Source organism: Accipiter gentilis, chromosome 33 (genome assembly GCF_929443795.1).
Source record: "Accipiter gentilis chromosome 33, bAccGen1.1, whole genome shotgun sequence".
In the NCBI taxonomy this organism is placed as follows: domain Eukaryota; kingdom Metazoa; phylum Chordata; class Aves; order Accipitriformes; family Accipitridae; genus Astur; species Astur gentilis.
The window spans coordinates 2,580,192-2,594,272 of NC_064912.1; the positions used below are offsets into that span (position 1 = coordinate 2,580,192).

Here is a 14,081-nt window from a genome sequence, read left to right on the forward strand (position 1 = left end):
GCAACCTGTCTCAGGAGGCTCTAGCAATGGTCCTGGTTTGCCTTGGTAAATGCAGACCAAACTCACACACCACTGGATTGGGTGCCATGAGCGAGAGCCAAATTCTTTGGTTGGTCACACCATTTTCTGACAGGATGCTTTAAAAATAGAGCAGCTGTGCTGCTGTGGACCCTCTGTTAGTAACAGAAACAGTCAGACTTTCATTGCAAAGAGCTTTCAAGCTGAGCTTAAAAAGGTGGTTGCAATTCAACTGCTCTCTCCTACAAAGTGAAACAGAGAGAAACTAAGCAGCGGTGGTGCCTTAATGTAGGGAACATCATTTGGCAAGAGGACATGGGGGTCTACAGGTCTTTAACAGCTTGGGAAGCTAATGGGTCCGATCAGCTTTTCCTTTTCTGCTACTGACGTGGAAAGCATGCTGCCGAGGCATTCACCGACACTTGGCAAACCAGGGAGCCATTTCCCCCATCTGACACGACTTGGGCAGGACAGAGTTTGGTCAAGGAATTCTGTGTTACTCTGAGGCCAAATAAATGCCATAAATCCTTTACGTGGGAAAATGTGCTTCTGGAAGCCACAGACTTTAATCAAAGAAAGGTTAATAGTGAAAAAACAAAGTAGTTCAATAAGAAAGACAGGTAAAGGTGTGAGCAAACACAAGCAAGCTTAAAACCAAAAGGCATCTGAAAGGGCTAGTCAACCCCGTGATACAGATACACACTGGCAAGTCCTGGCCCAGGAGATGCTGAGTGCGTGGGACACCCAGGGAGGGGTCCCCTGGCTCAGCACTTCTGCATAACCCCTCATTGACATTTTTGGTGGCAGTGGGATGTCAGCAGCCCAGCCATCCCCAGGGTCAGGCCTCTGAGTTTGTGCCGTCTGTACAGTATTTCCGAGCCCCTTTAGAACAGGCAACTGGACAACAGTAAATGCTGAATTGCTCATCTCTTCCCATTCCTGGAAAAAAAAGATATTGAAAAACATTCCCCCTACCCTCTGGGGCAGGTTTGGACCCAGGATAATCATTATCCACCAGCAGTCAGTTCAACTGCTCAGGCTTTGCGCAGGGTAAGAGCTGACAGAAGCTTTATGGCACCTGGAAGAAGTGATGTGCCCTTTGCTGGGCTCTGCCCCCGTGCCTGGCTGCAGGAGCCCTGTTCAGTGAGTCTTCCTCGCCCCTGCCGGGAGGCAGAAACAGCTCACCCGGCTGGGTGCATCCCTGGGTGAGGTGTGAACCCGAATCTTAACAAGCATTAATCAAACCGGGAAAAGAAGCGTAGAGAACCCACAGGCCAGCCTGGCAACTCTTCGGGTGCGTGCAGATATACTTGGCCTCTGGCTGCGTTGGTTGTTTGCCCGTTGAGTGGGTGAGAGCTCAACCGCACTGCGCCTCGGGGTGTCCCCACCTACCCCTCGTGGCAAGTTGCCACGCTCTGCACCATATGCAGCCTTCCTGCCTCCTCCCTCCATCTCGTGGAGTAATGTTCGTCTTCCACAGGTCATCGGCACTTACTGACACAGCACATTGGCAGCCATAACGGGTGCGTGCAAGGAGTTTTTCCTTTCAGTTGCCATTCACTTCCCACCAAGCGTTGCAGAGACTTTTCCTACCGGATGGACGTGCCAGGGAAGAGGTAGCAACCCAAGAGGAAGGATCACAACACACACACAAGGACTAAGCAGGAAAATGCAATACCCCATGGTCTTCCCTGAAGGCTCTTGGGTTTTGTATTAGTCCTCTGGTGAAGATCTGGAGCTGCGGCAGGAAAATTTGTCAGTGTTATTCCTGTTTAGAGACTCTAGTAACATGGAAAGGATGTGTGGCGATGTGACCGTTTACAAGCGATACTGCTCCTCATATTCAAACCTCAGCCAAAAACCCAAAAGTTCAGCCTGAACCAGAGATATCCTGTAGTTCTTTAAGGTTTCACTATGTTTAAACGCTCTGGGGAGGCAGGGCTATGTTCAGAAAAAACAGCACAATCTCAGAGAACCTTCATGCATGCCAAGATAATCCAAGGTAAGGGCTAGACCTGAAAGGCATGAGGAAATCCTCCGTTTCAAACAGAAGCCTGTTCTTAACTCTAGAGGTTTTGCAGGGTTTATCTGCAGCCTGCCTCCCTAGCAAGCCCCAGCAATGAGTCTCCAGCATAACCACCACAAGCTGTGTGGCCACATGCCGAGTGAGGCCCTCCCAGCAGAGGAAAGATGCTGCAGAGCATGATCTTGTGGATAAGATCCAAAGAGACAGAGCAGCAGTGAGGAGGCGGTGCCCTGACGGAACAAGATTTGAACACTGGGAGCGTAGGCAACCTGGGAGCTCCGGACTGATAAAGAAAAAGTTTAACTGATTGCAAAGCTCCTTTAGATGAGTATTTTCTTGCCAGGAGCCTTCTGGACTAGGTTGGATGCCCACCCTCAAGAAGAAACTCAAAACAAACGCCAAGGCTGGGTGTTATCCGAGAGCACTTTGTATGCTACAGCACCAGTACAGCCAGCCATACTCGGCACTTCTGCACAGTGCATTCAAAGGACAAGCGTGGATGAGCGACGCGTACGTTTCACTGTAGCATATCCCATCACATCAAGCGCTGGAGCACTGATTTCCTGAAGTAATGGGGTAGGCATGTTTTACAGCAACACTCTCCTATTGCAGGTTTTGTGAACACCCTCAAAATTCCTGCTGCACCAGCAAAAAAAGAAAGTCAGCCCTGACCTGCAGCAAAACGCATGTGTGGAGATTTGACAGCAGTTCTTCCCTGTAAGCCCTGTGCAACCAGAATTGCCCAAAATCTATGAAGGGCTTTGGGAAGCTAGTAGAAAACAGGCAGACAGCAAGAAAAAAAAAAAAAAAAAAAAAAAAGACAAGTTTGTACTGCTGCAGAAAGTCACAAACATGTATCATCCCAAAGGAAAAAAGTATATTCTTGTCTTCAACACAACTGTGCGGCTGGCAGGGATCACTCCTGCCTTGCACAAAGATGCACTGCCCAATGGAAGAACATGTCCCTGGTGTTATCTGTCATCACAGAGACTTTGTGGGCTGCAGCAGTGGATGATGATCGTTGCAGATTTTACTTTTTTTCCTTAGAAAGTAAGTATTGACGGGTTTTGTACTGTCATACCAGCTCCTCAGTCCACCCTGCACAGGCTGGAAAACCAACATTTGCCTGGTTTCAGACCCTAATGCAAAGAGTGCTGGAAAACGCTACAGCCTGCTTCTTGGTCTGCATAACCCTTCGGCTGCCTAGAGAAGGAAGTCTGCCGCAGCTTCTGCAAATCCAAGCAAGCACCACATCAAAGCCAAAAACACAAGCACAAGAGAGAAAGAAAAACAAAAAGTCATCCAACAGGACCAGGGGTAAAGCTGCATGGTGTTTTTCTCTACCGGAAGGTTCTACGAGGAGCCACATCCCTAATAGGAGTGGGAAACATGATGTTGTCCTGGACGCATGTGAAATGTGGACTGCTCTTCCACCTGCTGCCAGGCATGAGTGTGTCTGGATGGGAGGATGGGCACTGTTCAGGCAAAGAGAAGACTGAGGGAGGCAACTCCTCTTCCACTTCCGAGCCGATTATCCCACTGTATCCAAAGTTTCCCAGGAACCCCCTCTTGCAGGCTGATTAGTGTGCAAACCCAAAGGAAACAACTCTCTCACACAAAAAGCATCAGCAAAGACACTAAGCAAGTGAAACTGGTTAAAACATTGCCAGGGCTGTGCTGAGCATTACCTGGGAGAGAGGAACGAGGAGCTATTAAAGCTGCTTTCCCCATTACACAAGCTGTCCGAGAACAAATCTGCTTCATTCCCTTCTCCATAATCCTCAAAATGTTCCTCTCCACTAATGACCGTAACGATGGAGTGGCTGAGGTCCGAGCCCAGGGGCAGGTCGTGCGGATGGGATCTGTGGGAACAGAGAGGAAGACATTAGAGGGTGGCCACTGCAGCAGCCTTTCCAATCACATCCAATACACCCACTTTCCAAGTCACATCCCCCATTTCAGTAGACCAGGCTAGCTCTTCCTTACAGTGCAACTCGCCCTGTGCCTTCAACACTGAAGGGGCAGCCCAGGCACCACTGGGAAGTTTGCAGCAATTTTTTTCCACAACAAACCAATGCTTTTTCACTCAAGCTCCCCTGGCGGCTGCAACACAGGATTTGGGGGTAGTCAGACTTGCAAGATGGTACCTGGGCTTGGTGGCAAGCCCTTGCACAGCACAGCAGAGAAAAAGCTCAGCATGTCCCAAACACACCCTAAATATGTTTTGGGTTACATCGTCAGCCAATGTGCCGGGCTCATACTCACTTACTGCTGTATAATCCTATCAAGAGCCCAGCACCAGGGTTTAACACTGTAACCCCCCCTCCATGACACAAATCCCAGCAGTTTACAGGCAGCTGCCAAACCCAGCAGTGACAGACCCCCTGGCAAGACAAAGGAGCCCTTTCCCTGCTCCTGCTGGGAAAACACTGTACGCGCTCATGACAATCTTGGAGGGGAGAATGCTGTTTCATGTGCTTTTAACACCGGATCCAGAAGGCTGTAGTGCGTTAAGCCTCAGCCTAAACCCTGAACACACCCAGCACAGGTCCTGGGACGTCCCTTGCTTTGGAGGGGACCCAGCTCAGCACAGAAGTCATCGTTTCTTTAAGCGTCTTTTCACATACGCAGTGTTGTATGAAGTCAAGCCACCATGGCAGTATGCACCCACTCTCAGAGGACTTTCCTGCCCAGGACTGCAGAGGTTTTAAAATTAAGCTGGGGGAAAAAGGCAGGGGGGATTTGTAAGAACCAGGCTGTGAAAGCCGCCCACACGTCTATGAACTGCAGGTATGTGTTTTGGGGGGACTAGCATCGCTCTCCTTTCCAAAATTCAATGCTAAAAAAAAAAGATTGCATTATTATAAAAGCTGATATTTCAGGCTATGCCCCCATCTTCATCCACTTGCTAGGAGAGGGAAAATGGGGGTATGACTAGATTGCTGTACCAAATCAGAAAGAAAAAAAGATTACAGATAAGCCATTTATGACAAAAACGTGCACCATCTGAAGGATTTGCCCTTATCCCACTAATAAAAGCATGTCAACCCTCCAGCCAAAACCACAGCAGATCTCTATTTAACCGCAAACAAGTCCAGTCCAGCTTGTGGGCATCTGCACATCCTCCTTGTGCACTTGAGAAGCACCGTTATTCCCGCAGCGGGATCCGTCAGAAACCCATCCTCCCCAGCGGTGAGTCAGATGCTGCACCCAGCAGACCATTGCTGAAAGCGTCGGAAATCTCTCCAGGAATAGAAGGCAGGGGGTGGAATTTTTAACTCACAAGCAAAACCCAACCCCAAATCTCTAAATTCGGGGCTGCGGTTTGACAAGCACTGTACAGAAGCAGATCTGATCAGGCACCTGGAAACCCTGAAAGCCAGGGACGCTTTGGGCAATAAATAGTACAACTATTTCATATACACGTACTGGGGCTCTAGCAGTTTCAAGATCCAGAGTCCAACTGATCTTTACTACGCACAGCCTAAATAACCACTTAAGCTCAAACCATCTAAGGTATGTTGAGCTTTAGCAGCTACTGAGAAGCAGTGTTGAAGCTTTGATTCAGTCCACCAGCTGTGATGGTCGGACTGCACTTACTGACTGTCCCCTGAAAGAGCTCTGGGCACTAGAGGTGTAAAACAGTTGTCCTGCCTGGGGTTTGATGGCACCAAAACCAGCCCTCAACAACTTGGGAATAGAATTCCAGAGGTTTCCGTTTCAAGCATTCCACATCTTTAAGCCAAATTAATTTTTTCCTTGATTTCATTTTCCTTTTTTTTTGGCTACCTGGAATTTGCATACATTTAACACACCTGGCAACAGGTACCACTGCGTTTGGACAGAGCACCCAAAGGACACCCGACCTTCCCAAGCCCACAGTGGGAGCAGCAGGGAAGCCTCAAGAACAACCTAATCTTAAAAAAATTCCCAAGCAAAGTATTTTGTACGTACAGGCAGGTGAATCTGAGGCACGTCATTTTCCCCAGAGGATGAGAGCGTACGCAGGCTGCCATGGCCCCTCCAGAGACCCTCCACCTGGTAGTCAGCGAGCTCAGCAACCGATTATATCCCGATTTAACTGTCACTGAGCTGAACATGCTCAGGCGAGGAGAGCCTAGCCAGCTAATCTCATTTCTTCCCTAATCCACAGCACCCTTTCAGCCCCAGTGCCGAATGCCCAGCAGCACTGACCACTCACCACATCTCTGACATCCCCAGATGTGATTTTGGGGTGGGAGGGAAGCCCAGTGCTTTCTAAAAGCAGTGGGAACCGTAAGTACTTACCAGAGCACCAAGCCTGGGTGATGTGTTTTTGGCCAAAAAAAATTCTGTGCGTTAGCAGACCTTAAGCAATGATGGTTCCAGAGGTTTCAGTGCAGAACTGGTGCTCTTGGGTCACTATTAAAGGAGTTATTCCCTCCCCTCCCGCCTGCCAGCATCCCAGTTTTACCCCAAAACCCACTTTTCCTGCAAAATCTAGGAAATGAGGCAGGCCCAGGAGCAGTTTCGCCAGCAGCGGTTCAGACCTTGGGAAGATGATCTTAGCTCACGCTTTTGTGCTTCAGGCACAAGTTTAAAACTAGTTATTACAGGAGGCGGTTGCACATCAAAGGGCACACGCATGTTTAGGTAAAACAAGAATACGATGAGTTCCCCTCCTGACTTGAAAATTATATGTTGCGTTTCTGGCTTAAGTGATAGATTAAAAACTGCAAGTATTTCAGGTGTTTGGATCATCTAAGAACTTATTTTAGAGGTTAAAGATGCTAATGAGGGTACAGAAGTTCTCCCAAGGCAAGCAACGATTAAGTCAAAGAGATTGCCAGGCCGAGCTCCAAAACAGCCTACACATAGTGCAGTCTAATTATTATCATTATTCTTAAAGAAGAGCTATTTTGGTCTTGCATGAAGTTACAAATACAAAGAACAAACCAACCAGTTTCAGCAAGACAGACTCAGCCCACTTTATTTTAAGTCCCCAGGCTCTGTCTCGCTCGGTTCTCGTGTGCTCCCAGTTTGCCAGTTTCCTGCCCCGCGTGGTGAGTTTTGCTCCTGGCCATTCCCACTCACCCATGCTCCGGCTCCTCAATGGGATCTGTGAACTCCGAGTGCACGGTGGAGTCGATGGCACTGTCCGTTTCTACTTCGTCGTGCATCTCGTGATGTACTAGTGTGCTGGTGTCTTCATCCGTGAAGGTTTCGCACTCGCTGTACGTGCTCTCTGAGCCCATGTAAGCACTGTCAGTCACCTCATTTGCCTGTTAAACACAAGAGGGAAAAAATAAGATACTATAGCTATGCGGTTTCATTGCAGAGCAGGACAAAACACATATGGGGCAGCTAATTACTGCTGCATTGCATTTCTAAGCACAGAAATCTGACCTCCTAAAACCAGTGTGAGCCATACCCCACGTCCAGGTGCTGCTCTGCCTCCAGGTCCAAGGACCGAGTGCTGCCCCAGGGTGGGCCACGCATTCTTTGCAACAGCAGTGTTCGGAAAGCAGATTGCAGAAATATACACTAAATAAGAGTTGGAGGGAGATTTTGTTGTAAGCAAGTATGGATTTGTCGAGTCCAGGAGGGATTATGCACTGCTTACTCAGCAGTTCCGATCACTGTTGCTTTCACCCACTCCATTTTAAGAGGACACACTATTAATCTGAATTCTCTGCAAAAATCACCATTCAAAACTATCAGTTAGCCCATTAAGCACTTTTTCCCCCCTGTCTAGTAACATGAGGGCATCTTCCATCCCTCAACAGAAAATAAGCTGGTTTATAAATCTTCATTACAGCATCTAAATTGCAGGGACTGCATCAGCAGGACACTCAGATCTCTACGCTTCAGCTGGAACAGCACCTCAAATATTTTGCACTACTTTACCACATCCATTACCTGAAGCGAGCTCTAGGAAAGCAGCACAATTTGGTTTTTAAAGACACCACGCTATGAGCACAGAGAACTGGGTTTTCCTCCCAATTCTGCCCCTCAGGCAAGTATTCATCTTTGGTCCTGCCCACATGCTCATACAAATGGGCAGGGATGGTCCTGCCTGGAGACACACGGTGCTGAGCCTAGAACCATCCCCATGTTCGAACGAGAGCCGTGGGAACACTTGAAGAAACACCCTCCTAAAGCAAAAGCTCTTATTACCCATCAAAGTGCCAGCTCCAACATTTACAGGATTTCCCCAGAGCACCTCAGAACAAATCAAATCATTTTTGGCTCTGGGATCTCAGTCGTGGTGGGATCTGTCAGTGCTGGCACTGAGCTCCAGCTGATCCCCTGTCTCCGGAGGTGTCGAGGGACGGGAGCCCTCCTGCCTGACCTCAAGAGAAAAAGATGCTCATGAAAAGCCGTTTGCTCCATCTGAAATTCACCCAGTGGGATCAAACTTGCTCAGCTGCTGGCTGTACCCCCTCCAGCACAGCAGCAGGACAAAGCAGCAGCATTTTGAACGCAGGCACAAACTGAAGCAAACCGCTCTTCCTCTGCCAGAGAGCGTACAGAACAGCTTTCAGTGCTTTTTCCAAGGATTTTCGAGAAAACAAGATTTCTCAAAGCCCTGTATTACAGCAGCTGGAAAGAAAATGCACAGACATACTGTCCTTGCAACAGCAGAGTGAAAAATTATGTTAGAGCTGTTCATTCAAAGCAGGTTATGTATATGGCAGGATGGAAGAGCCCTGCTCATTGCTGCAGACATTGCTCTCCAGTAGAAGAGCAGCTTTTAGGGCACATGCCATATTTGTACGGCAGGAGAGCAGCACACCAAGACAGACAAACATCCCGCTGCCTTTCTGTTGCCTAGACTTTGCAAACACTGCTCTTACCAGCCTGATTCTCCTCTTTTGGGTAAACACTCCACAGGCCAAAGAACTTCTGCAGCTTTCACTGCTGCAAAGCAGCTCGAGACACAACCAACGCCTCATTTTGTTTCACCCACAAATTCCCACGCTGCCTCAACACACACGAGGCCAAAAAGGGATAGCAAGAACTTGTACAGGTGCTTTGAAAACCTCGAAGGGATGGAGAGGGAACTGCTCGACAGCAGTTCCTATTCTACATGGACACTGGGGAGCAAAGCAACCTAGTGAACACCCTGGCTTTGCTCCCTGCTGAGTGCTCTCATCAGCCCCTGTGCCAACTAAGCACACTCAGCTGGGTGATGGATGGAGACAGACAGACAGGAGCTCCTCTTGGAAACTTGGCTCAGCTTTCATGGACCCACGCTGACTTATGGACACCAGCATTTCTCTAGGACACCACTCTAAAGTTAAACATGACATAAACCTTCACAGAACCAGAGTCTAAAGTTAGCATCATGAGAAGACAGGGCTGTTCAGGTGAACTTGATTCAAACAGAGGATAGGCTGCTGTGGCAAACGTCATCCCTAGCATGGGAGAAGGTGGCTTTCACTAGCCTTTGAGATAGAAACAAAAGCCTCCTAAAACCCCCACCCACTTTAAAAAGCATAAATCCAGCAAGACTACTTATACACCTAAAGCTGGGGACTTGCTTAAGTGCTTTACTGGATTTACGTTGCACTTCTTAGAAACACCATTCAGGCTCTTAATGCTTGAGCAGAAGGAGGACGAGGGAGATTTGGAACCAGAGGCTTGGTCTACCGGCTCGCTCACGGACATGCGAGGACATTGTACCATCCCCAAGCTGAGACTGGCAGCTCCCCAGCCTTCAGAGGAAGGCATGCTTGGGCAATTCAAGTGCTTTTCCAAGCTATTTGCAGTGTACACCAAGTTTAGGAGAGGCCAGGCTTCAGCATATCAGACAATGCTGTTTTGCAACACTGGTTATGTTTGGCTTTGGGAAAAAAAACCCAAAACATTTCCAGCCCACACTGCAAGTCCCCAGTGCTTGCAGCAGCGATGACGCTTCATGCTGGACTGGCATGGCTCTACCAGGTGGGAACCAGCGGGGACCTGATGCAGCAGAGAGGGCCCAAGAGAAGACAGCAGCCATCCACATCTGCGGATTTCCCTGCATGCTTCAAAGGGATACTTTTTGCCTGTTTGAAAAAGATTCAATGCCAAGTTGGAAATAACTTTGTTTGCAGACTCCAAAGTAAATGCTGCTTGGTTGGTTTTTTTTTTTAAATACAAAAAAGCCTCTTCCCACTGGAAAAGCTTAAATTTAAGTATACATTGAAGTATCATAATGAGCACAAAGTAAAGACAACTATTGCAAAGAAACAAAAAAAACCCCAAACCAAAACATTCCAACCCACAAGTAATTTGATTAAAAAACACCCTGTTGTGGTTGCCATTGCTGACCCTCTCAACATGAAGCATAACCAAGAGCTGAACAGCTCAAGGCATCAGTCCCCTTAGTTAGACGACTTATCTATCAAATTGTTCAAAGCATTTTATTGACAGGAAATACCAGTATGGACAGGCTGAACGAGGGAGCAACCCTTTAGAGCTAGAAGTAGCCACCAGAACAGTACATTAATCATCCTCCTTCAGCCAACACCAAAGATGTGCAGAGATTTATTTATTAAAAAAAAAAACCAAAACAACAAAAAACCTGTAACACAAGTTGCAAACTTTTTTGTGTTTAGCAGAGGAGAATATTTTTTCTCTTGTAATAACTAGCCTAGATGAGAATCAAATGCAAAAGCCCTATTAAAATTAAACCTACATGGTCAATGAGTTAAGAGGCAGTTGAAACTGTAAACAAAGTCCTGAGCACGAGCATGGAGAACTTTGCTTTACATTTCATCACAGATTAAGTAACTAAACCTCAAGAAAAGATGCAAGGAGGAGATAGGCAAAACAAGGGACTTCGGTAAGGTATTACCAACTGCCTGATAAAGCAAAGCAAAATCAAGTCCCTGTGCCCTGGGCAAAGGTGCAGCCGCAGGTCACAGAAAGCTCTTTTTAATGGTCTCATGAGCAGCTGGTTTGTGCGCTGACCCTTTAAACCCCCCTGCCACATCTCTCGTTCAGCCAAGTTTGCCTTTCTGTGAGCAGGCAGAAAGTAAACACTGTTTCCTGATTAAAAAAAACCAGAATACACTTAAAGATGTCCGTGGGCTTGCAACAGCCAGGCTAGGCTACAAGTGTCCTAGGGGACTTGCCAGGAACATCCCCGCCACGTTCAGAATGGGGTTGGTGTCACCAGTATCAGTGTATTTTAAATTTTTATCAAATAAAACACACCCTTAGACATTTCAGGTAAACCTCAGACCTCAAAACTGGGACACATGCACACACCCACCCCTGAACTGAAAGAGGATCATGGTTTGACTGAAGTTCCCATCCCTGACTCCAACTCCTCTATGAGCGATCTCCGCCGGTGCCAGACCTGTTTACCCTGGCTGAGCACAACATCGGCCACCCGGGCACATTTCTGCCTGTTCAAAGGTGTTCGGCAAAACACCAGGGATTTGAAAGCCCAGCAGTGAGCCCTCCTGCTTCTAAAAGGACATAAATGGATGAAATCAGCATCAGGGTCATGTAATTAAGGTGCCCTGAGAAAGTCGGTGAGATGATGAAGCACCTTTATGAGACTTTTCCAGCAGCAGTTCATCTATTCCAGGCATTTGATTACAGATTGGTGTAAAGACCATTAGATTAAATGTTGTAAAGTGCTATAACAATGACCTTGATTTAAAAAAGCCGCTTGAGTATGAGGAGAAGAAACAAGGCTATTGCGAGTCAGTTGCAAGGTCTAGGCAGGGACAAGTTAAGTTTTGACCTGTGATGGACAGAAGCTTTAGCAAGGCATTGCCTTGGAGAGAAGAGCATAGTCTGGCTCCCAGGGAGGTTCCTCCCAGGCATTTTCTGCAGCGCTGGTCCCCCACTTGTGCCCAGAGCCGTCCTGGCATCCCGAAGCCCTGCTGTCCTCAGCCACAAACACTTGGAAGCTCAGGAAAGGAAGTGAGGGGAGAAGAAAAGGAAAAACAACTCTTTTCCCAGCAAGCATGAGCCTATTTTTGATGAACGCCAACTCTAGCTGCACACAGGACAGACAGGGGAGACAGACCGGCTAGGAAAACCACCCTCCAAGGACACCATCGTCTGCTGACTGCGGCCAGGGCCCCAGTGCCAGCACCAGGCTGGGAACGCTGCCTCGTCCAGAGCTGAGCCAACGCCAGCCCTGCGAAAGTCTGGAGACCAGCACACCGCAGCTGCGGGACAGGATCTGAAAGGAGAAGAGATGAAGAGCGTCCCACCTACTCGGTGCAGCATCCTACACCGCAGAGGCAGCCCGGCACAGCTAACAGTGCTGTGGCATCAGCCTACCGGGGACACACGCCTGCCGAGTCTTGCAGCAGGCAACCTGTGCTTAAATTGGCTTTAAACCAATGTAAAGCCAGGGAGAAGGGAAGTAAGTTATGTTTGTAATCCCACCTGAGTCTAACATTAATACAACCACCCCTAAAGCCCTGAAACACCCCATGGCAGCTCAGTCTCCAAGTGCCGGCAGCCAGAAACTCATCATGCCACTGAGTGATCCCACATCGGAGGCTGCCACCGGCAGCAGGGCACCGACCTCTTGGCCACAATATCTGTCTCTTCCCATGTATTTGGGCAGTGTCCGCTTCTCAGAGAAGATAGGGAGCCTGCACTCAGCCTAGGCTGAAGGCAACTTTTACAACACAGCCCCTGAAGTTGGGTTTTGAGACTGCTGCGCTCAATAATAGCCCTCAAGGCTGGGCAAGAGAACTACACTGCAACTGTCAGGCCAAACTGAAAACACGCACCCCCAAAAAACCCCCCAAACCAAAAAAAACAACTCACAAGACACCAGATCTTCCAGACTGTCCTCAGCACCCCGAAAGCCTGCAGCCACCATCCCTCCCGGTCCAACTCCCCCAAGAAGACGCAGGCAAAGAGGACTATGAAGATACCATCACATGCACACACCCCACAGACTATAGAGAGAAAAGACCATTCCTAAATGTTGCACACTCGAACATACTCGGTAAGAAAACAACAAACGGCTGAGTCGGGTGGACACCCAGCCTGCCTCTTCCTGGCACCTCCAGGGCTGAGAGCGATCCCTGGGGCCAGAGACCTGCCTCCCTCTAGAAACCCAATCCTTCCTCATTTCGTGTTAGCACTCAAAACCCACCTGTGGACACATCGCTTTCTCGCCCAAGTCAAATCCAGCTCCAGAAGTGCACACCGCCAGGAGCTGCCGGCTGCCTTCTACAAGGCAGGAGGGAAGCAAAGTCCAGGAGATGCCGGGCGCGAGGCTTACCGACTCAGCACTGGTCCCAAACAGAGCGCCTTTTGTTCCCGACCTCCCGGCCTCCGCGATAAGGAGAGGCGAGCTAATGTACACTTCCCTGCTGTGTGACTGCAGCCCTCCTGGTTACGTGAATACCAAAATAAAAGCACGCCTTCGAAGCCCCACGCAACGGCCAGCCCTGCTCCAGGTGTGCATTCTTTCTTTTCTCATGAAACCATCACCAATTAAAAAGGTTAATTTTGAAGAAGACGTAGAGAGGCTTCCAGGGCTTATCTCATCCTTCCTGATACTTCTGGTGAATATTTAAGCACTAAATGACAAATTCCTTCCTTATAGCCACAATCACAAAAATTAATAAAGCTTGCCTTGCTCACTAGGGGAAGATCAGGAGCACTTTGCTACTGATAAGCAATCACAATCACTGTTGGGGTGACTCAAACGGCAATCTATGATATGCAATAACAACATTGACCACAAAGAAAGGCTGGTGCTTCAGTCATGGGTGCTAACTGAGTTTACAAACACACCAACCCCACTGCTGCCCGAGTTCTGCATTGCTCTCAACCAAGCAGCTGCTTTCTGCAAACACAGGAGCCTCGTCAGAACCAGTGCCGCTGCGTGATCCGACCCACAGGATCCTCCCTCCCTTCCCCACGGCAGCTGTTGGCGTACAAAGTCCTCGACAGTGCCCCGTTTGCAATGAACTGCTGAAACTCACAAGTTTTGAGGGTTTTGTCTGCTTTTCTGTTTCCTCTCTAGAGAAACCTCACATACTTCAAACCTCGGACTCCCTTAGTCATGCCTGTCTAGCATAAA

The 14,081-nt window shown here is 48.5% G+C and overlaps 1 protein-coding gene across 5 annotated transcripts in view; it reads right to left on the reverse strand.

Annotated features, from left to right (window-relative positions):
• RAB11FIP3 (RAB11 family interacting protein 3) overlaps positions 1-14,081 on the reverse strand; it is an 80,482-nt gene that overhangs the window by 19,254 nt on the left and 47,147 nt on the right. For 3 of the 5 annotated variants that reach the window (XM_049791827.1, XM_049791826.1, XM_049791830.1), the window contains exons 4-5: positions 7,118-7,305; positions 3,733-3,906 (exon numbers count right to left, since the gene is read on the reverse strand). In XM_049791827.1, the coding sequence (XP_049647784.1) occupies positions 3,733-3,906; positions 7,118-7,305 (362 nt within the window). Of the gene's footprint in view, positions 1-3,732; positions 3,907-5,998; positions 6,071-7,117; positions 7,306-13,145; positions 13,254-14,081 lie in introns of those variants that run through there. The other 2 variants (XM_049791828.1, XM_049791829.1) reach the window with 2 other exon arrangements.